The following is a 22,946-nucleotide window of genomic DNA, read 5'->3' on the forward strand; positions in this document are numbered from 1 at the left end:
AGGAATACTGACTAGGTTGTGAAACTGACTGTTTGGGTTATTTTATAATTTAAACAATTGTATAAATGTTTGAGAGTTTAAGAAAATAATTAATAATGCTTATAAAAAAGGAAAATAACTAATAATTTATTGATTCCAGATTATTCAATAAACTTTTTAGAATAATTATGAAAATAGTTTTTTTCTTTGATTATATACATAAGTTTTAAATGATAATAATCACTTATTCAACAAACGCTTAATTAATTTGTTTATCCATATACAACCCAACTTGCCACCTTGGTCACTTAACAGAAAATCGAAAAATGTGAGAATTTTCTGTATCGCACGTGATATAAATCTAGCCTTTGACTTCTTGTTGTTTGTGGACTAACTTTTAAGTTTCAAATCAAATACCGTACTTTATGTAGTAATTGAAAGCCCAACAAAGGAAACAAGAAAAATTGGAAATACAAGTGTCGTGTCAATTATCGATTATAATGGTAAAGATCAATTTTGTTGGTTGGCATTTCATATTCATCGGACATCCTAATTAATCAATGATGTTTGTTCTGATGCACATCTTAAGCGAGTTTCACAACATATTGTTGTATGCTGTACCAAAAAATAGATATATTGACATTGTTGAAAAAGAAAAATAAAAATGAGGTAAGTCTATATCTTGTTTACTTTTTTTATTAAAGTGAAGGGGCTGTTACAAGTTTTTTTTTTCGTATCACAACCTATTTAACAAATCTCATAATTTTATATTTTTTAATAAATTTTAACCAGAAAACATGTTAGGATATCATTCTAAAATAGAAGCTGCACTTTAAAGAAATTTAATCCATTTCCGGGTGTATTGTAAGCACTCATCTTAGCTATAAATGTTTTTCGTAGTTTATAAGCAGTAACTAGAGGATCATGCAATGAAATCATAATTTAACGGTTCAAATTTTGAGTAATATTTTCTTTATACACATTTACACAGTCAATCATTTAAGAGTGTAAGATTCAAATGGAACGAGTTGTTTTATATTTTTGATAAATCAAATTCAAAACATAAATTTAAGATGTCAACCATCCGATATTCACTTAACGATTTTAAAAGCATTGACAGTATAAAAATGTTGGCAATTTTGGACTGTACCAACCAAAGCCATGTCCTTCATTAAAAAAAAAAAAAACAACCTGAACGAATATGCTTTTATTGGAATTTATTTTTACCCCCTTATTTTGCGTAAAAACACAATGAAATTTATCATGTAATAACAGTAACAATGACGATAAAAAAATAAAAAAAAAATACCCCAGAATGGGTTGAGTGGTGACCATGAATTTATGGCATAGGGATCCGAATTTGTCTGCGATTTAAAGGCAAAGTAAAAATGGCCAAAAGAAAGTGAAAACTGTATTTATTTATTTTTATTTTTAAAGAAAAAAAAAACAATAAAAAGAGGAGAGTTTGTTGCTGTGCTGGGTTGTATGAGCGGTTCAACAGGAAAATCTCGCGGGCCAAAAAAGGTTTCTCTTTCTTTCTCTATCCTCCGTCAATGCCTTCTCCTCTCACAGTCTTTGTTAGGGTTTCCTTTTTTCCATTTCCTCCCTTTCTCCCACACCATCTCTTTCCGCATTTTCCCAATTAGGGTTTGTTCCTTCTTTCTTTCTTTACCCATTCTCTCTTCTGTTTTTCATTCATTCATTCATTATTATTTTGTGGCGCAGATGTGTAATTGAGACAGAAGAAGAAGAAGAAGAAGAAGAAGAAGACGAAGAAGAAGAAGAAAATTGAGGGGGTGTGTGATCGGGTCCTCAGGTGAAGATCTGAGGCTGTTGGTGTCTCTTTTCTTTTCTCCGAGTTCCAAAGATGAGCGCTTCTAGGTTCATCAAGTGCGTCACTGTTGGGGATGGTGCTGTGGGCAAAACCTGCTTGCTTATTTCCTACACCAGCAACACTTTCCCCACCGTTAGTTCTTTTCTCTCTCCTAAAAACTAAATTTTGGGTTCTGGGTAATTCTCCAATTCCGCATATTTTGAATAAATTCAGCTACGTTTGCATTTAATCTCCATTGGGGAAATGTTTCATAGGCTGCAACACGTGTGCATTTTAAATGGGTCTCATTTTGTTTATTATAAAGTTTGGTTAACGTTTTTTTTTTATAAACATTAGGTTAACAATTTGATAACGTTGTATTTGTTGTGTATTTAAAAACAGGATTATGTGCCGACTGTTTTTGACAATTTCAGTGCAAATGTGGTTGTCAATGGGAGCATTGTGAATCTGGGTTTGTGGGATACTGCTGGTAATGCTGCGTGATTATTGTCTCTGTGATGTTGGAGCTTGGAAGTTTTCTCTGGATTTATTGTGTTATTTGTGGAACAGGACAAGAGGATTACAACAGATTAAGACCTTTGAGTTACCGTGGTGCCGATGTTTTCATATTGGCTTTCTCTCTCATAAGCAAGGCCAGTTATGAAAATGTCTCTAAAAAGGTACTTCGTTGCAATTTATTGTGGTCAGAGTGTTTTGGGAGAATTCTTATTTCTTTTGAGAATCATGAGGTTTCTGTATGGCCTGTAACGAAGGATGTATGGATCATGTTATATTTTAAGAAAATAATTCATTTATATAAAAAGTCGATGATAAATTGCATGTCTGGTTTCTTTTTCAGTGGATTCCAGAGTTGAAGCATTATGCACCTGGTGTCCCCATTATTCTGGTTGGCACAAAGCTTGGTAAGCTTATTGCTGCATAATGTGATACTGATATTGAGTACCATGCATTCATTAGATGCTTCCCTCTGGCTTGTTTATTTAATTTAGTCAATGTGGCTTGTGGTACAATGAAATATATGAACTTATCCCCACGGATTTCATGATTGATTAATGTTGACTTCAGATACAAGTACAGCACCATTGAAATTTTTATTTATCTGAATGATGAACTGCTGAACCAGATTTTGTTTTGGCCAGAAGTGGCTGTATTTCTGGTGCATTTTTTTCTTCTTTAGATTCTCATCACCGTTGTTTTCCTTTTTCCAACGTGTAGCTGATACCATAACGGTGAATGCATGGATGTTTCTGGTTGATTAATTTTATTCATGCATTGTATAGGCTGGCCCTGCCTTGAGATATGTATTAAAATTTTCAAATAATCTTCCAGTGAGGTTCATAGCATGTTTTGTTCTATTGAGGGGACAGATGGTTGTTTTAGTTTCTCAACTTGTGAATATTATATTGATGATTTTCGCAACCAAGAGTCTATTCCTTATTATTTGTGATTTGTAATGAGATAGACCTTCGGGATGATAAGCAGTTCTGCATCGACCATCCTGGTGCCGTACCTATTACCACAGCTCAGGTGAATATTGTTTCGGGTGCTCTGGAACCTTGTTTAGTTATGTAATAAATTAAATCTGACTTGTGCATTCCCTTTAAGGGAGAAGAGCTTAGGAAGCTGATTAATGCACCAGCTTACATTGAATGCAGTTCAAAAACACAGGAGGTACATGGTTGAATGTATTTCTTTTATTTTTTTAAAATCACGATGGTTAATTCAATGTTTTTAAAAAAAAATTGGTATTTATTACAGAACGTGAAGGCAGTCTTTGATGCAGCCATAAGAGTTGTCCTTCAACCACCTAAGCAGAAGAAAAAGAAGGGTAAAGCACAAAAGGCATGCTCGATATTGTGATTCACTAGGTGTTAACATTTGACTGCCCTTTGTTCTACCTGTATTACCCTCCCCTTCTTTCTTTTTATCATTTCTTTGTTATTGAAGAAGTTGGAGTAGTTTGTGGGTGTTCCTCAGACAAATACTCTAGATCTCCTTGAAGCATAAGGTGGGTTAATGCTTTGCTTTCTTTGAATTATTGTCAACTCTAATAGTCAAATTTGCATTTCATGGTTCCCACCTTTTTTTCCTATAACTTTCGTTTTGATTAATGTATTAATAGACTGGAATATCCCAGTTAGGATAACGACCTTGTTTGCTTGAAGATATATATTTAAAGTATATTATTTTTCAATTCAAGGTATGGCTATGTGTACAGATTTTTATTTGTTTCTTAGTTGTCATTCGGTGGGATAGAAGAGTTAGGCTGAAGCAGTTTCTTCGTTTCTTCACATTATTTTTATTCACGTTGTCTCCATGACTAATCCCAAGTTTCTTGAAAAACGAACGACAAATACTACTAAACAAAAAGTTTGATTTTAATGGTAATATACTCACGGGATAAAATAATTTTATTGGGTTAACTATTAAAAATTAGTATTGATTAAAAATAATTATTATAAAAAATAATAAATGTAAATTTTAATATATAGCCCATTTGGTCATATAAAGTTTTTTCTTCATTCACTTTTTTTTATGACGGGTGCCTACATCTTTTTTGGGTGTAGTGCTAATCTCTGGGCGTTGACCTGTCTTTATTAAAAGATATTTTTAGTGGGTTATGATTTATGAATCTTTGCTAGTCAATTTATATAAAATTCATACAAAGTCAAACCACGTGACTTTTTTATCCACACTGGTAATATCGTAATATGCAAAGGAAAATTATTGATGTTACGAAAAATCAAGTCCTTTTTGGTTTATGTATAATAATGAATTTAACTTCACAGACCGAGAATGGATTTTGCTTTCTGTTATGGTTTATGCTGCATGAGAAAGTGAGAATCACATCTAAATTAGTACATGAAGTGAGAACCAGAATTTTCAATGAACCCATTTCAAATGAGACTGGTTACGATGATCGCAACACGTAACGTCTAGTATTAGAAAATTATTAAACTACAATTTTGAAGAAAAACATGAAGCAACCAAATTCCTATGAATTATTCTTGTTAGAGACCAGAAACATGAAGCAGATACGCTTGTGGATTACCCTACTCAGACAGAATACGAAGCGAAACATTACTAACCATGTTTGAGAAAACGGGCTATGCATCACCATTAAACCCGTCGTGCTTTATCCTTTTGAAAATATACTAACCCAGCTTTTAAAAACATAAGCAGCTGCAGTACTCAACCCATTTTTTTTTATAGTTTTTAACCAACGTATTTACATAGGTCTTAATTTGCGTTCATATCTGTCTCAATTTCTTACATGTTATTGTCTTACATTTGAAAGCATGTATGTAACCATTTTTCTACCCCCTCAATTATTTATTATTTAAAGAAATTAACTAAAAAAAATATACAAGGCAGAAGTACCGGTATGGCAACGCTACGTCTAGATAGCATCCAAAAATATCCAACATTCCATTCCCGCCTATCAATGTACTAATAATCCATACTAACGAACTAGGCAAATGAAAAAAAGAAAAGAAAAAAAGCACTCCTTAATGAGATAATTCTATCAAAAAAGGGAAAAATGATTAAGAACTACTTTTTTAAAAAAGAATTATTATAAAAAAAATAGATTGATAAGAATAACTTCAAATCTTTTTTCAATTTTCAAAATTAAAAAACAACAGTTTAAAACACACTCTTATAGTCTGACTATAGACTCCACTGGAAATCGACAAGTCCGTCTAAACCTTTGTGCACACTTTAAGAATTTAAATATAGCAACTGTACTACAAGTAATTTCTCTAAACTGATGTAAAATTGGAAGAAGAAGAAAAGATCTAGCAATGTTTAATGGTGGCTCAGTTTCATTAGTTACAGAGTGAATCGGAGTCCTAACTCAATGAGCGAGTGTACTTTTGCTGTGGGCACATATCAGGAAGTGGTTCTTCAGTTTGGAATCTAAAGACAATTGAAAACAGTAGCTGGACCAGCCCAAGAACAAATTGCTTCAAAATCTAACATGACAACATCAAGGGTATCAGTTATCCAGCATGTGAAACCTTGATGGCTTCATACTTCTCACCTACCGCACCGCCTTTTTGTTTTTGGAACTCTATATACCGCATAGTACTGGCTAAGAAAGCATTGGCAGCTGGATCTGGAGTTGTGGTGTCGCTCTGCATTTCATTCATAATTAACTCAATTAAGCCCTGGATAGCCGCAACGGTGACTTGTAGGTTTCCCTTCTCAAAGAAGTAAAGATACCTAGAAAAAAAATACACACATCATCATTATTCCATTTTACACTGTTGCGAAGCAAAGAAGAACAGTGCTGACATAAGATTATGGACGTTAATCTTACTTGTTCAATATCTCAATGAAGAGCATTACTGATCCGGTGCTACCTCGTGCTGCATTTGCCATTTGTTGGGCTGCATTTGCAATTCTTAAAGCCCGCTTAAGACATAATAGGACCCTGGTTCAAAAATAAAAATGAATATAACAAAAACAGCAAGAATCATGATAACATAAAGTAAGAAATAAATTCTCAAATTCCTTTTCAAATATTACGAAACATATCCCCCATCTATTTTTTCTTTCCCCACCCTGCTTTTCCAACTTGTAATGTTCTTCAGAGTCAATGTAATTATGTTCACTCCCTTAAGAGAGGGCAGCATTGGACAAAATCATTCTTACTCTCCTCTAATACACTCTTATACATTCAACTCTTCAATCTTGAAAACAAGATATCCTTTATATGTACTCAATTATGCAGCCACACGTCTTCATTTTATAACATGTATTATGAGTTTTTATATCAATATTTCTTGTCTCTTTAATTAGTTATCCAATCGGAGATGTTTTTTAGTTTTCTCAATTATTTTAATCAATGCTCGAATTTCTTCAATCAACATCAAGTATACTGAAATATTTGCAATTTATCAATTAAACTCATTTTTAAAATTTGGAAGTTCCAATAACCTTCTAACCAATAAAACAATCTTTTCTTAAATATTTTTCACATTTCACGTGTATTTACAAATAAATACACGTACTATGCACGAGATACTAGATAGTTACATACTTACATATGTATCTCATAGTTCTAGAAACAGCAATGGACTTTTTGGACATGCAAACAATTAAAATTCACCAACTACTTCTGTTCAACCAAAACCACAAAAAACCCTGAACAATCTTACAAGCTACTGCAAAGAAACAAGCATAGCACTGCAAAGAAACAAGCATTCCATAGAAGTCTAAAATCTCATAAAAGTCATGTCAACGGAAACAAACCTCTCTCCATCTTTCATGTTATCATGATCATCAACCCAAAACAGATGTGAGCATGCATACACAGCTCTGCATTGATCTGGCTTCTTTAAAAGCTTTGCTGAATACTGTCCAATGAGAAAGCACAAAAATGAGGATTCAGTAGAAAAATATATATTGAGCACTACGTAAATGATGAAATTCAATAATTACCCCTGTGGCCTTGTGGGTTAAAGTATCCCTGTTTTCAACACCAAAGACGTGCATCCTTTGAAGAGTCCCTATTATTAAATGGATAGCTGTGATCTGTGCTCTGGAATCCTAGTATAAGAAACACAAAATGCATAGTTGAGAATGGCTAAACCATAAATTTTGTCAACATAAACATTCCTCCTCCAAACTCAGTACTCACCTTCAATCCCATGAAAATAACAGGATTGTTTTTTTGGGAAGGGAGGGAAGCACAAAACTAGTAGGGAGTACTTACAGAAATTTCTTCTTCATATAGAATATAAGCTTGGGTGAAAAATTCATAAGCAACAGGCTCCAATTCACAGTCATTTGCAGCCTTAATGCAAGAAAAAGAAACAATAAAATCAGCAAATATAGTTAGGAAATATCATTTTGATGCACTAACAACCAAATATATTCAAGTACCTCAGCACATTGCAAGTACAACTGCAATGCTAATTCTGGCGCCAGGACACCTGACAAAGTCTCGATGGTCTGAGAAAAGACAAGACACCATCAAATAAATCAACCAATTAACTATACATAACTGTTTAGATTATCAGTTACCGTACCAACAAATCTTCACCGCCTCCATATTATTAAATATTCAATCATCATTTATACAGAATTATGTCGGCATAAATCACCGTTAAAAAATAAACCCACATCGGTTATCAAGGGGAGAAAATTACCTGATTTAAAAGCTGAAAAATTTTCTTTGGTGTTGTTGATGCATCATCTCCAAATGGATTTTCTTCTTGACCTTGCAACTGTCTGACCAACTGTAGATGGTAAAGTAAAATACACTGCATAAACTCTACTATTTTACTTTATTAAAAAAAAAAAAAAAGAATAACTGAACAGTGTAGTAGCAGACAGCCATTTTCATTTTCATGCAAGATAAAAAAGGGTCACAGGGAACAACAGCATCAAGAAAGCATGAAGTAAAAGGTAATACATGTCTTGGCATTTTGGCTTTGATTTAGATATTATGGCTGTGCCACTTTATCTCAATGAGAAATGGAGCTCCCAATATAACTCCTGCCAGCTGGAAATATAAAGACAATTTCCATACAATACAATGGGGGAAATTTTCAACTTACTAACCCAGTTGCGTCATTTATCAAACTTCTAGCATGAAATCAGAAGGCTTAGCATCATGTTAAGTAATCTAAAATCCAATTCCAAATCAATTATTACATAGTAGAGTCAATGAAATATTTCAATCAACTTAAACATCAAAACCAAGTGAAAATGCTGAATTGATTTGGTCTCAACCTATGCTTTAGCTTCCAGCACTATCAAATATCAATTCATCATGATGTAAGCAACAAAGCAAAACAGCACACTGTAAAAGCAGGCAACTAATCAAAAAGGTCTGCCAAACCTTTAAAGAAGAAAAAACAAGAGGTGGAACAGTGAAAGGCAGACGTTTTGGTCCTCCAGTCAGTATGTGCTTCCTCACAGTATCAATGATCTGCAATTTAGTGGATGAAAATTATGCACAAATTAAAGGTTGAACTCATAAAATACAGCATAACCCCTACCAACAATGTAGTTTGCAGTCATAGGTAACATATCAAACATCATTGCCTCGAGTTAGAAACATTATAATCACAAATAAGCATTCTTATTTACAGGAGTCCATGACCAATTAAAATGTTAAAGCAATATCCCAAGTTAACACTAACTTCAGTTTAGTGCTTGAGAAATATTTATTTCTAATATTTTCCTGGGTAAAATTCATGTGCAGCTTCAGTGCAGAAGTACTAGTAAGTAAAAAATGGAGTCAGCAAATTATTAATTGGTGTTAGAAAGAGAAAATTTCCAGCAGAAAAACAAGTACAAAACAAAAAAGTTTTTATCATCATCATAGCACATGGATATAAGCAGTTCACCTTAAACATTTCTTCTGGATCATCATTATAAAGCATCTGGATTAGACGGGAAACAGAGTTCTGCTCCTCTTTGAAATCATCTTCATCCAGCTAAAGGGGAGAGGGAAAAAAATAAGTATAATGCAAGGAGAATGGATCACAAAAATAAGTATTATTTTGTCTTACATTTATAAGAACATAAGTGACATTAATGGGAGAAGTCAAATAGGCATTGTAAAAATAGACAAATGAGACTAGTCATGGTACTAAAATGACCTCATCATTAGGGATCCCATCAGAATCCTTGATAAGCCCCTTTATCAGTTCAAACAATGCTTCAACCTACACAAGCAAATCATGTTATGTTATAATAAGAACTTACACCAAAAAGCACACAAGTAAGATATAACATACCTTTTCTGAAGTAGAAATGCGTGTTCCGTTTTTCATAATGCTTTGAATAATGACAGTTGCCATGACCTTAGTAGTTCGAATATCAACGTATTCTATTACGCGAGGATAATTTGAAAGCTTCAATGCAATCATAATATCATTATATTTCTCTAGCGGAGCACTTAATAGAGCAACAATCTGCTTAGTTGCCCTGTTGTCCTCAATTTTCCCCTTGCCAGAGAGTTTTTTCACACATGCTCCCTAACATGCATATACAGTTAGAGCAGAGGTCTTACAAAACACAGGAATAAGTTTGCTTCCTTACATTAAAAGAACTACTGTTGCTATAAATTCAATCAAAATGTACATCCATTAAATGCAACAACTATTTTCAGATACATAAAATTCTACCAAAACTGTGTCTTTGATTGAAAGGAAGTATTGGTTTATCACCATCCATGAGTAAAGAGATAAAAATAAAACAATGCCAATGGCTACATTCAGGTAAGCTTAATTGTATGAATCAAAAAGTTAACATGAAAATGCACAAAGCAAACAGTTTGAAATGAAACATACCAAAACTTGATCTGCATAATCAAGTCGATCAGGGTGGACATGAAGAGTGAAGGTGAGAAGGGACGAATATAAAGTTACAACTCCAACAGTGGGCATGTCAGGCTGTGCCTCTATCACCTGCATAACAATTGAAGACATCATATTTCACAACCCATGAGCATAACAACAATAACATTGTATCATGCATAAAATGAGAAGGATGTAAAGAAGTACATTTCTCTCTTTAAGGACATCCAAATCAAAAGTATGAAAAATTAGACATTCAATATTCAAGTGGCAAATGAAAATGACAATTCACAAGGTTCATAATCCAACACTGAAAGTGACCAGTTATGAGAGAAATATTTGAAGATAAACAGAACATAAAAAGAAAGAGGAAGAACCAAGATTAAAAATAAGCAGAGACTTTATGTATATACTATATAATATACATTTGAAAAAGTATATAAAAAAATTCACAACAGCAGCTATCCTGCTATCCAACTAAAGCATCTGAGAGACCTAGCACACAGTAAAAAAGGGTTTTTGAAGGCTATATCATGGTAGCGCCACTATAACTCGCAAAAAAGGCTATTGCAGCCACGATGGCCACAATTGAAAACTGCTCTGCTATTTGAATCCCCCAGCTGTCAAACGCCACTTCGCTATTCACTGCTACAGGTTAAATCATGCTGGCCACAAAATTAGACAAACCATGACAGCCTATTGACTTTAAGGCAGCAAGCAGTAGAGAGATACATATGCTTGTGCTACCTGAATAGATTATCCAAGAAAAAACAAATGGGGGGGGAAAATACCTTGCCAATGGCATTGCTTAATTTGGAAAATGCTTCCACTTGTAAAAACTCTGGCAACACGTCTGCACTTGAAGCAGCATAATTTGAAAGCCTTTCCATTAACTGGGACAGTACTGTCTTGATGTCCACAGATGGCTGAAAAATATGGTGGGGGGAAAAAGACAGAAAGCTAGTGAGTGTCGATACCTACTGGATTTGCAGCATAAAACTGTCTAGATATTTTGGATGCAATTTTTATAGTTCTAAGCAAAGTATACAATAGCTACTGTCAAGCATGTGCTCAACTAATAAAACCATGGCATTCAACATAGATTGGTTTCCCTGACAGGCGAGGCCTATTGTCCAAAGTATGAGCACCAACTAGAACTCAGAATGCAGAAACTATTTTATTTAAGCAAATTATTAGTACCTCAGTAGCATGAATCAGAAAATAATAAATCTCAAAAATAGAATATAATATAAAATGGATCAGTGAGTGTAGCATTATCTACAAATAAATGCAACAAAATATAGGTAGGCTGGCTTTCATCTATTACGTATGGACAGGCACAAACTTATAATTAATTAATGCAGGTTTCAACTTAAAATCATATTCTATAGGAAAATTTTGGAAACGCCAAATACATCCCCTCCTCAAATTCTATCTTTCCTGCTATTACAGCCGACAGAAAGTTGGGAAATAGTTTGATAACTCAGACGATGTGCTAATTGCTTATTACTATGTAGGAGTCTACTTTCTCTATTTTTCAGAATTGTTTGATAAATATCTTCTATATTTTATTTGTGCTTTTTCACAATAAAATATAATATTACTATATTAGTAAAACAAAACTGTGCAAGTTCACTAACCTGAACTTTCATGTTTCGGAGTGAGAAAAAACATATATACATTAAGGCATCCTCCAGAAGTAATACAAAAAAATGTGCAAGTTCACTGACCTGAAGTTGGGGGTAAGCACCCAACAAAACATCAAGAGTTTGCAAGTGATACTCATCAGGGAAGACTTGAATTATACAATCCATCAAGTAGAACTGAGCTAACTCATCTTTGCAATTCACAACCTGCCCATGATAATTGAGGAAAAGGAATCGTTTTTTTTTATGGTTAGAAAGTTAACCATGTCTTTGATGATTAGAAATAGAAACAATAAAGCAATTAGACCTGCTCCAGTACTCTGGGAAGCACAACATCTTTGTACATATCTAGGTCAACACCCTCTATCTGACTGAGAACATGAAGATTCTTGCCAACCTAATTATGTATCAAGGACAAAAAAGCAAGAAAAGCCTTCTATAAGCATTTCATCATTTATACAACCCCATTGCAGAGAAGCAAACCAGTAACAAGCTTCAGGTATTACAAGATCGCGCAACTCGCTCCTTTCCTTTTCCCGTTTCTCCTTCTCCCGGGCAGGCCCCTGCAGACCAGAAAGCCCGACAGCAAGCCTCAACTCAGGGTCAGCTAAGAGTATGAAAGATTCACATGCATTACTACACCTGCATGACCAGAAATCATGCCCTCATGATGTGCAACTATTGTGACGACATGCATGTCTGAACATGCGTGCTGTAATGATGTGCAGACAACTCAACCAACCTGATGTTGCATTCGCACCCAAAGTTTGTTCATTTCAGTGAAATTTTGGAGCACGAACTCTACAGCATCTGCTACAGTATCTGCATCCCTACAGTTGTCAAAATAGGCATTCACACATCAAGTTAATTTCCAATTGGTGCAGCTTTAAAATAATTGCCACTGCCCCATATTCAAGACAGATACATCAGAGAGTGAATCAGAAAGACTCAAAGACAGAAGAAACAAAAGACGAATCATTAAAAAAAGGAAACAAAGAAGGAGGATCCAATATTCTAAAGACGGCAAGAGTTGACATCATGCATTAACATTGCAAAGTTGCAGTGAGATGATAGTGTGGTTGGTGGTCCAGATAGAGAAATGGTGATGCTTAGTGTGCCATCAATTATGTTCCAAATGTTCACTACTACTGGCTCAGTTCATTGAAACCTCAAATCAGACTCAACTAAGAAACCTCAAAGAGGAATAATCTTGCCTATGAAAGGAGCAGAGGGCAAAAAATTACTCACCCTTCGTACTCTGAACCAATATCTGGCAATTTGTCCCTGCTAACTTGAGAAAGGTAACTTCTGAGAAAGAGTCCGCGAACAGGGTGCTGAATGCCACGGCACATCTCCACAAGATCCTTAAGAACATCCTTTGCAGGAGCTTCCTTGGATTTGATGTATACTGATCCTACTGTACAGAGGAGGTACCTGATTGCAATCATAATATTAACAGCTCACAAGCATATTAAACATGAAAGAATGAAAACTTAAGCACGGCAAAACTTCAGAACATTAAACCCTTCTCACTAAAAATTAGTGCGAACGAGGTTCGGAACCACAAAACCATATGCCAAGGCATCAGTGAGAAAAGTTACGCGCAATTGGTTTTTAAGCAAGCCAAGTATTTTTCACCACCAGTCATGATGAAATAATAAATATCAATCTCAATGATGCACCATTAGCAGGAAATAATAATATCAACAAGATTGTGCATCGCTCCACTTGCAAATATAAAATAAAATCATTTAAATCAGAATTTAGAAACAAGCTTAACAGACACACAACCCACTAACTATTGGTACAAAAACATATTTATTATTTTTAATAGAACAGTCGGCAAAAGTTTCCTATCATGAACGACGCATAATCAACAAATAATATGAGAAGAAAAACGGATTCCGCAACACTTGCCACTTACAATCGGGGCAAAATGTTGCCGGCGTGCTGGACGAGTTCATAAAGATCAATAATGGAGCAACCGCGACGAGTCTCTTCCTCAAAGAACGTCTCCAGCTTCCTTAACTGATCAAAGGCGCGCATGTCTGAAACAACGAATTCAGCGAGAGAAAGACGCAAATTAACAATCGTAATTGCAGAAACAGTTACAGGATCCAACGAAAAACAAGATAACGGTGGATCTGAGAAAGGAACTGACATAGTTCGTAGTACTTGTGAGGAGAAAGCTTGGAAGTCCTGAGCTCGGAGAGCATCTGAGCCGAATACTTCAAAGCATCCCTGAGATTGTTCGAGTCCTGCGACGAATCGAAATTGGATCCGAATCAATTAGGAATTTGGAAGGCGAATCTGAAAAATTAGTGTGATCGTGGATGCGTGGAATAGAAGGAAGAGAGAGGTTAGGGTTTAACGGAGGAGGAGTTACCAATGCACGGTGCATGTAGAAGGAATTCTGCTGAAGGCCGGCGATTCCGGCGGCGAGAAACTTCTCTTCGTCTTCGGTTCCGTCCAACATCATTCTCTGTCACTCTCTCCGTCTAAGTTCGCTTCGAATTGGTCCAACCGAGCTAGTTTTGTTCTTCGTGCTGGTCTCCGCTTGGGATGTACGTAATTTTGAAGGGAGAATATGCCTCCTCTTTCACTTTCACCCCCCTATTACTATTAGTTATGTTTTCACTCTGCTTCACATACCCTTGTTTCTCATCTACTTTTCCATCAATATCCTAATTATCTACTTTTCTAATTATTCTCCTCCAAGATTCTCCATTACTACTTACTAGTACTTTTTTTTTTTCATGAGATCATTAGTTAAGCGGAGTGGTCAAATTTATTAGAGATTCAATCAATAATAAAAAATGAGTTTAAAAAAATATTAAAAAATATATTGCTAACATTTCTCAGAATAATTATTGGTGGTTTTAGTCTTTAGGTGACAATGTGTCATTTATCAACAATAAATGTTCATAATTTTCTTTTTTTTAATGAGAATGTTGTTAGATATTTTTTAACATCTTATATCTTTGGATCCATCTTTTCCATTATTATTTCAAAATCCAATTTCAATATTTCAAAATATATATACACGTATAATTAAAAAAATATTATATATTTTATTGTAAATTATTTATCATAAATCTAAAATATAATTTAATATATTAAAAACATTTATTTATTATAAATTTAAATTATGATATAATTTATATGACGAATTTTACATGAACCACCTATAGTGCACTATATCTTTTAGCCATTATATTAATTTTAGACTTATGTTATATTAAGATGCACCTTTAACATCATATTATTTATTTGTCCCTTTTATTTTCCTTTCTTGATCTACACATTTGCCACAAATGAATCCCTTCTTGTCACCAATGATACCACCATCATTCTCCTTATCACCACCACCAACAAGGATAACTCCAAACCACTATTGCATGCTTTTCCTTTTGTTGTTGCAACAAGTCTCAAACTCTACTGCATCATATCCTCTTTTGTCACCATGCATGGCCATAAACCACCACCACCAAAGTTTCCTCACATCATCTTGGAAAATGATTAAACAAATGACACCATTTAAGCTCCACTCCCTTTTATGTTCTTCAACATAAATGATACATCAAGAGCATGTTAATCATGAAAATTGTATTAATTATTCGAAAGAAAAAAATATTTTTGAAACAACAAAGATTTTTTTGTTAAATAATTTTATTAACAAATAAATGTTTAAAGATAAAACATAGAATTCATTCTCAATTATAAGTTTTTTTTATTAAAAACATAAGTTGATAGTTTTCAACTCATCAAAGAATTGTTTAGTACTTAATGCAAATCACAACTATAACTTTGATAAATATATCCATTTTTATTACAATAATATCGTAGTTTACAAGATAATAAGGAAACTTTGATAAAAATGTTTTCGATTTAATGATTAGTTTTATAATAATTTCAATAATAATAAAAAAAATAGGGATTGAATAAGTAAAAGTTTGAGAAGAAATGGAGATTGAAAAAATTAAAGGATTTAGAAATGTGCAATAAAATGAATAAACATGAATTAATAAAAAATGAAAATTAAATACATATACGATGACTTGCTGAACTTGTAGCTAATGTTCGATGGTAGACATTGTTGGTATTTGAAGAATTAAGTGATAGTGTTTCAACCCCAAGAAAATTGACAACTAATAATTTATAAATTTCTAATACTAACGGTTGAATTATATAATTTCGATATGTGTAAATCAATATTCCTAAATACATTAATCTAACACTACTAACTATCTTCGTATAACTTTTCCGCAATCACATCAATTGACACTTCAATTACCAAAAAAGATTTCGTTTTTAAGCGCTTTCCAATCTTACACACCTTAATGAAATTATTAAAATCATCAATCTCAATCGAAATAACTCTCTTCAATTATATAATCAATTTCTCAAAATTTAGACCATAATAGGGTTGCTTTTGAAATGATTATTCTAATCCTCTTAAGACAAGTATATCGAAACATGATTTTCATAATTTAGTCAAATTTTATATGACTGAGATAACACGACGTCATTATTCCACCACCACACTACTGTTCCCACACATTTTGACAACGAGCTCCTACTCTTGGAAAAGCTTGGCAAACAACACCAATCAAATCTGACTCAGAACAATGTCATGTGGGTTCGTGTTACTGTTCATGTCATTTGGGCCTTTTCAATTCTTCATGGGGAAGATTCAACTTGATTCAAGCAACGAAACAGGAGGAGGTGTGAGCATGCATTCTAATCATCCTAATTAGAGGAAGAAAAACCCTCCATTTTGTTTTGCAAATCGTTGAGCAGTGAGGGAAATATCAGGAAACCAAGAAGAACCTTTTGTGTTTTGCTCAAAATCATGTAATCTACCAAATTCCTCAATCAATTTTGAAAAAAAAAATTATCCATGTGAAAGTAATTGATTTTTTTAAAAAATGTCTTTTTTGAAGGTTTTGGGGATCATCTTTTTGCAATTACTTAATCGTTTTTGAATGAAAATACAAGTTTAAGCATGTTTTTTTCTTTCAAAATCATGTGATTTACAAAATTCCTCAATCAATTTTAAAAGAGAAATATTCATGTGGAAGTAATTTATTTTAAAAAATGACTTTTAGGATATAACAATTTCTGACAACTTTTTTTCACTAAAATATGTATAGGACCTTTCAAAAAAGTTACACAAACAATTTTTCTATAATTTTTAATCACCAAAAAGTAATAAAATAAGAACAATAAAAAAAACCTTACATCGTCACTTGACAGACAAAAAACAAAAATTATTTGACAGGAAAAAAATCCAAAACATTAATCTGCCAAATAATTTAATAACCAAAATTATAAATGGTAAAAAAAAATTGGCCACTAAAACAATAAGTACATATGCAAATTACATAATAATACAGGTTTATAACACCCGTACACTTCACTCAACCAAACCAATTATATTCATGTTGTCGGCATATATGTATTATTACAAGGGGTCTCTTACATCCTGCACACTTAGTATATATATATATATATATATAAAATCAAAATCAAATTAGATGAGGGATTCTAAAAAATTATTATTAGAATAAGTTAATCTTCCACATCAAATTATACCGTTATAGTTTATAAGTTTATACAGACCTATTTCATTGTATATTTTGATATGTAACTATTATTATACTATATATTTTAATAAATGTAACTAGTCAGGATCATGTCTAAAACTTCTAAGGTCGTAGAGAACTTTATATTTTGAGGCTTACCGTAATATAAACTATAAATTTTCATTTTATTCTTTTTTTAAATGTTAATTAAAATTTAATAATTGACAATTTTCAACGTACAACTGCAATCATTCATTCAATCACTCTTGCAATATAGTTGATATCAAATTGAATATAAAAATTTAAATTTGATTTTTAATAAACATTACATGTATTTAGAAATAATCAATTTTTTAGTACACTTCAATACTTCTAATAGAGCATTGCTTTCTTTTGGTAGTATTTTTTTTATTACCTTCAATTAAGAGGAAAAAGAACCCCAAACCACTAATATAAAATTAATGCACACTGAAATCTAAGTTTGTTTTAAGATTTATAATTTTTTTATAGTTTATTCTGCTTTGCAATTCTTAAATATTGGGGGTAAAATAAAACAGTTTAAAGTGATTGTATTTTTTTTTTCAAATAAATTATAAATAAAAATAAATAAATTTATTTGATAACAATGATTAACACAAGTGATAATGATTTGTCTCTCTTAATCAAGTGATTTTGGATTTGAACCATGTTGACAGAATATTTGTGCATTTAAAGTTTGATGAATGTTTGTCATCACTGTGATAGGAACAATTTCATACTATATCATAATCAAAAAAAAAAAAAAAAACTAAAATGACCATCAATCTTTAACTAAATGTGTGATGTCATCCCTATTATTTTGATCAAAAAGTCTTTTTATGAATCATACTATTTAGACTAAATTTAATATCTATATTCACTTTAAATTCATTTCTATTTGATTTTAAAGAAAGTATAAACTATTTTTTCTTATAACATATGAAATGAAAAACAAAACTTCTCAAATAATCTATAACAATATTTATGTGTGTGTATATTTTTAAATCGTGATCTTATTAACAAATTCATATAATAAAATTTATTATTAAATAGTTTAAATTAAAATAATATTTCAGAAATATATGTAGAAAATAATTTTTTTGAAATGAGGCCAGCAGCCACGGATTTATATTATATATTTTAATAACTTTTAGTTCGATAATTTTTTTTTAAAAAATCACTATTATAATATTGAAAGTTTATTTTGCATAACATAATCTTATCTACAAAAAAAATTACATTAATCCAAAACTAGTGGATACATTATTCAGATTGATTAAAATTGATATAATACAGAACGTAAAAAGAAAATGAGGTTGCAACTCATTTAATATATTGTAATAAATCAGGAATGTTTTGTATAGTTTCCTGATCTTGGGATTTTGTTTCCTGTTTTTAATATTTTGTTGAGATTTGTTTGCATGTACATATATATTGCTGCTGCTCACAGGAAAGTGAAATGAAAAACACTTTTGTCTCATTCTGTTACGCTAATGGGTGTCCAGAATATCATTTCGGGGCTCGTTCGATGCTGGCAAGGTTGTTGGCACGAGGAACTTGAGGTAAAAAGTGCTTTCTAGCTCATTTGTTGCTTTCAAAGCAAATATTTAGGGATGAGAATTACTTGTTTGTTTGGTGGTGACTAATTTAATTAGAGTGATGATGATATAGACAGTGGAGATTGGATTAGCGACAGTGGAGATAATGATGATGAATATGTATTGTCAGTGCAAAGGGTGCAAGAGAAAGGTGAAGAGATCAGTGAAAAACATGGAGGGCGTGAGGGAAGTGGAAGTGGATTTAGAGCAGGGGAAGCTCACCGTCACAGGCTATGTGGATCCAAACGAGGTTTTGGAGCGTGTGAGGCGCCGCGCGTGGAAGGAATCTGAGTTCTGGGCCATGGCCGATGAACCCTACGTCGTTCCGTACGCTTATGCACCTCAACCCTACGTGCTGCAGCCTAAGCATGATACAGAACCACCCACTCTTGCCCATGCAAGCTTCTTCCAGGACCTCAATTATGCCACACCTTTCAACCATGACAACCCAAATGCTTGCTCTATCATGTAAAGTCTATTTGCTAAATCCAAAAATATATTTAATTAAGATTTAACTTTTAAATTTAAGTAAAATATAAAAGTATAAATCCATTATCCACTATTTTACTGTTTTTTTTCTTTCTCTTTTCAAACGAACACAACCTTAATCACATATTATATATTCATTTTAAGTCAATGAATGTTGAATCTTGCTAATGGTTATGATGGAGTATTAATTATTGTTCTCTGTTTTCGATGGATTGACTTGTTAATTTGTATATCAATTTCATTTTTTGTTTATCCGCTCCCAGCTCATTTAATTAACCTGCCCGCCAATAGACCGGTCCTTGAACTGAATAATGTAATAAAAAATAACAGAGTTTATATTTCTAAGAAAAATAAATATTGTTAAAAAGTCTAAATAATATAAGAAATAATAAGAAAAATACTGAAAAATGCAACATAATATATTAAAAAATTATAAGATAACAATATGTACAAATTAATCAAATAATAATTTAAAAGAAAATATAATTTTCACCACTCAAACATTAAATAAAACATAAAAAAAATTATTTTAAGCTTCAGTTAAATCCAATGACATATAAAGGCTAATAATTACTAAATGTAATAACATATTCGTTATTATTAATTATTAATATATCTCATATTATGTGTACGCAAATATATTTATAAAAAAAATCGTTACCTATTATTCGATGAAATATTTAGTTGAATTATTCTCTTCAATTTCAAATATAGGATGGTGGTTTTACAATTTTAATATTATAAAGAAAATTTGCAATATAATTTTTATCTTTGAATTATTGTACAAGTGAAATAAATATAATAACATACATAAAAAATTATATATGTTAATTATATATACTACTTGTTTTTTATAAATATTCTTGTAATAATACAATAAAGATTACAATAAATATTTTTTTTATCAAATATTATGTCTTTCAATTCACTTAATGAGATATTAATCTCACTTCTAGTGTATAATTTTTGTTGTTCTAAGGAAATTTTGTATTTAATGAGATTTTTTATTATTATAAATTGATCATTTTGATACGTGTGAGAGAACAAAGGGATCTTATTCTAATGGGCCAACCTTTTGGGTTAGATTACAATGAATATAAAAGATAATAAATTAATCCTCTATTATTACAAAAAAAGTTTAATTACAATTTTAATCTTTAAATTAATATTATAATTGTAAAATTTTGATTTCTTGAGTTTCAATTGCTCAAATTAAGTTCTTCTAGAATTATAATAGTATAATTTTGATCATTTCATCATTTTTTTCAATGAATATTTAATAAATTTTATTTATGTGATAACAAACGGGTTAGTTAATACGTATGTTAATGTAAATTAATTATATTTTTAGTCATTTACAATTGCAATATCAGAGATACTAATTATAATTAATTGTCATATCAACGTAATTAGAACTTGATAGACTACACTAAAATTAGACAATTGTAATATTTGAAATAAAAAAAGTGAAACTAAGTATATAAAATATAACATAATTATATATATATTCTTCAAATATCGTATGATCTGATATTATATTGTATATGCTAAATAATAAAAATAAAAGATAGCAAACTAACCTTCTCTGTTATTATGAAATAATGATACAATAATTATAAATGATACAAAATCAATTTTAATAATAATAAAAAATGGGCAGAATCTCAATGAATATAAACTGCATGCATGCTTGATCTACTCAAATCCTTTCTTCTCAGTATTAGAGAATTCATTCTTCCCTACCACACTTTCTGAGGTGCATCAGCACACCATACGTATGTAATTTGTTGCTTTCAAATCCATTTTTTGTTATGACAATAATCCAATATTTGTTTATTAACTGCACCAGCTTTAATTTTGTGCAAAATAACAACAGAGCTTTAATAGAGAATTCTTTGTAAGTATATGTATATTTACTTACTAAATTAGAGTGTGATGATTCTAGAGAATGGAGGCGAGAGTGGAGATAAAGGTGCGAATGCAATGCGAATGCACAGGGTGCGATAGAAAGGTGGAGAAAATGAAGAAATCAGTGCAAGGCATGGAGGGTGTGGCGCAGGTGCAAGTGGATCGAGAGGAGCAAGGCAACTGCAAGCTCACTGTCATTGGCCGCGTCGATCCAAACCATGTTTTGAAGGCTCTGAGACGCCTCACGCACAAGAAGGTTGAACTGTTGCCAGTGCCCCAAGTCCAAGACGACGTCGTTCCGCAACCGAGCCAACCCGAACCCGTGAACGTCCACAACGTGCTGCGTCATGATCACGACGATCAAGAAGCTTCGATGCTTCCACGTGCGAACTTCTTAGGCGACCCGAATTACACCACTGCCTTCAGCGAGGATAGTCCAAATGCTTGTCCTATTATGTGATCCATCTTCCATTCTATCACTGTCATTGCACACAAGTTTGTTTGCATTAGAGCGAATGTCGTGTTTTTTTCTATTATTGAATGCTGAAGTTGAAACTCGTTATTGGTTATGAAACTTATGATCGATTTTGAAAAGCAGATGGTTATTAAATTAAAGGAAGATATTAAAGCTAGGCACACTCTTATTCTTTTTTAATTATTATATATGAGTCGGGAATGCTTTTCACTCCCTCTCCCTGGTTGAAACTGATTATAGAGGAGGAAGGTAAGGGTACGTGTTCCCATTTTGCGTAGTATTACTATCTTAGTTATATATCAAACTTGTGTGTATTTTGCATGTGTTATTTAAATTTTTCTTCACTGAAATGTTATATACATTTTGTCATATAAGTAAAAAAATGGCTTCAAGTTGCTTTTTGTAAATATATGCTCGCCCGAAAAGGAATATGTATATATCCTAGCTTATTATTTTAAGGAATTCAGAAAGGTGTCGAATTTTCTCACTTTTGTTATCCAATAGTTTAGAAAAGGCTTCAACTGCAATTTAGGCATATTCTCAGGGAAGGAAATCACGTGGCTGATTGACTGCAAAAGAAGGATCTAAATTGTTATTTTGGATTCTTGTCCTAATAGTCTCACGCCAAAATTGTTAGCACATACGGCCTAGGGGTTCTTTTCCTTGGGTTTTTTTATATATAATATAACGTAAAATATTCATTAATTTTATTGATAATTTATTTTCTCTGAGAATAACTGATCACTCTTAATGAAATTTTCTCTCTTAATCATGTTTTTTTTATTCAAGTTTTAAAGTTGAGATGTCAATGAAAAAAATCGAGTTGAAGATAATCCTGACCAACAACTTGTTAATAGACGTTAACTTTTTAAATTTTGTATTCCTTTTTTATTTTTGAAGCATAAAAAATGAATAAGTTTATCATTTGAAGAAAAAAATTATCTTTAATTGTATCAATTATAAATAATGTGCATTTATGATAATGATTTTAAATAATTAAACAGTCACAGCAATCTTATTTTAATTTGATTAAATTTAATTATGATTGTAAATTTATATTTTGTCCCGTTCATTTAAAGGTAATATTGTCATATTATTG

General features: G+C 32.1%; 4 protein-coding genes across 5 annotated transcripts; 3 read left to right on the forward strand and 1 right to left on the reverse strand.

Moving 5' to 3' along the window:
• The first annotated feature begins 1,462 nt into the window (after positions 1-1,462).
• LOC100808748 (rac-like GTP-binding protein ARAC1-like) lies at positions 1,463-4,007 on the forward strand. Of its 2 annotated transcripts, none has more exons than NM_001252934.2 (8): positions 1,463-1,626; positions 1,705-1,945; positions 2,195-2,282; positions 2,363-2,472; positions 2,652-2,715; positions 3,276-3,340; positions 3,419-3,484; positions 3,572-4,007. In NM_001252934.2, the coding sequence occupies exons 2-8, from the start codon at positions 1,847-1,849 to the stop codon at positions 3,671-3,673; spliced, it is 594 nt and encodes a 197-aa protein (NP_001239863.1). In that variant the 5' UTR covers positions 1,463-1,626; positions 1,705-1,846; the 3' UTR covers positions 3,674-4,007. The 2 variants fall into 2 exon arrangements, with proteins under 2 accessions (NP_001239863.1, NP_001354217.1); NM_001367288.1 differs by having other exon boundaries at positions 1,463-1,503.
• Positions 4,008-5,509: 1,502 nt separating this feature from the next.
• On the reverse strand, positions 5,510-14,405 carry LOC100809289 (vacuolar protein sorting-associated protein 35A). Its single transcript, XM_003537602.5, has 21 exons — positions 14,161-14,405; positions 13,936-14,032; positions 13,699-13,822; positions 13,023-13,208; positions 12,517-12,604; positions 12,281-12,337; positions 12,082-12,171; positions 11,859-11,981; positions 10,920-11,054; positions 10,123-10,239; positions 9,568-9,807; positions 9,430-9,495; positions 9,175-9,264; positions 8,664-8,753; positions 7,969-8,058; positions 7,703-7,771; positions 7,533-7,613; positions 7,259-7,366; positions 7,070-7,173; positions 6,135-6,248; positions 5,510-6,037 (listed from the first exon to the last, which is right to left on the reverse strand). The coding sequence occupies exons 1-21, from the start codon at positions 14,251-14,253 to the stop codon at positions 5,815-5,817; spliced, it is 2,385 nt and encodes a 794-aa protein (XP_003537650.1). The 5' UTR covers positions 14,254-14,405; the 3' UTR covers positions 5,510-5,814.
• Positions 14,406-18,870: 4,465 nt separating this feature from the next.
• LOC100809686 (heavy metal-associated isoprenylated plant protein 27) lies at positions 18,871-19,447 on the forward strand. Its single transcript, XM_014763692.2, has 2 exons — positions 18,871-18,939; positions 19,049-19,447. The coding sequence occupies exons 1-2, from the start codon at positions 18,871-18,873 to the stop codon at positions 19,445-19,447; spliced, it is 468 nt and encodes a 155-aa protein (XP_014619178.2).
• Positions 19,448-21,412: 1,965 nt separating this feature from the next.
• LOC102666180 (heavy metal-associated isoprenylated plant protein 27-like) lies at positions 21,413-21,832 on the forward strand. Its single transcript, XM_006591482.1, has one exon. It carries the CDS (start codon positions 21,413-21,415, stop codon positions 21,830-21,832), a length of 420 nt encoding a protein of 139 aa, XP_006591545.1.
• Positions 21,833-22,946: the final 1,114 nt, after the last annotated feature.

The sequence above is a fragment of the Glycine max genome, chromosome 11, assembly GCF_000004515.6.
Source record: "Glycine max cultivar Williams 82 chromosome 11, Glycine_max_v4.0, whole genome shotgun sequence".
In the NCBI taxonomy this organism is placed as follows: domain Eukaryota; kingdom Viridiplantae; phylum Streptophyta; class Magnoliopsida; order Fabales; family Fabaceae; genus Glycine; species Glycine max.

Excerpts from the sequence above, each read along its gene's own strand:
- LOC100808748 (NM_001252934.2), top strand. The coding sequence starts at position 1,847 with ATGAGCGCTTCTAGGTTCATCAAGTGCGTCACTGTTGGGGATGGTGCT. Across the intron at positions 2,473-2,651 it reads ATGAAAATGTCTCTAAAAAG|TGGATTCCAGAGTTGAAGCA; the intron begins GTACTTCGTTGC and ends TTTCTTTTTCAG. Across the intron at positions 3,485-3,571 it reads GCAGTTCAAAAACACAGGAG|AACGTGAAGGCAGTCTTTGA; the intron begins GTACATGGTTGA and ends TATTTATTACAG.
- LOC100809289 (XM_003537602.5), bottom strand. The coding sequence starts at position 14,253 with ATGATGTTGGACGGAACCGAAGACGAAGAGAAGTTTCTCGCCGCCGGA. Across the intron at positions 12,338-12,516 it reads GGGTGCGAATGCAACATCAG|GGGCCTGCCCGGGAGAAGGA; the intron begins GTTGGTTGAGTT and ends TCTGGTCTGCAG. Across the intron at positions 10,240-10,919 it reads TAAGCAATGCCATTGGCAAG|GTGATAGAGGCACAGCCTGA; the intron begins GTATTTTCCCCC and ends ATTGTTATGCAG.
- LOC100809686 (XM_014763692.2), top strand. The coding sequence starts at position 18,871 with ATGGGTGTCCAGAATATCATTTCGGGGCTCGTTCGATGCTGGCAAGGT. Across the intron at positions 18,940-19,048 it reads GTTGGCACGAGGAACTTGAG|ACAGTGGAGATTGGATTAGC; the intron begins GTAAAAAGTGCT and ends ATGATGATATAG.
- LOC102666180 (XM_006591482.1), top strand. The coding sequence starts at position 21,413 with ATGGAGGCGAGAGTGGAGATAAAGGTGCGAATGCAATGCGAATGCACA.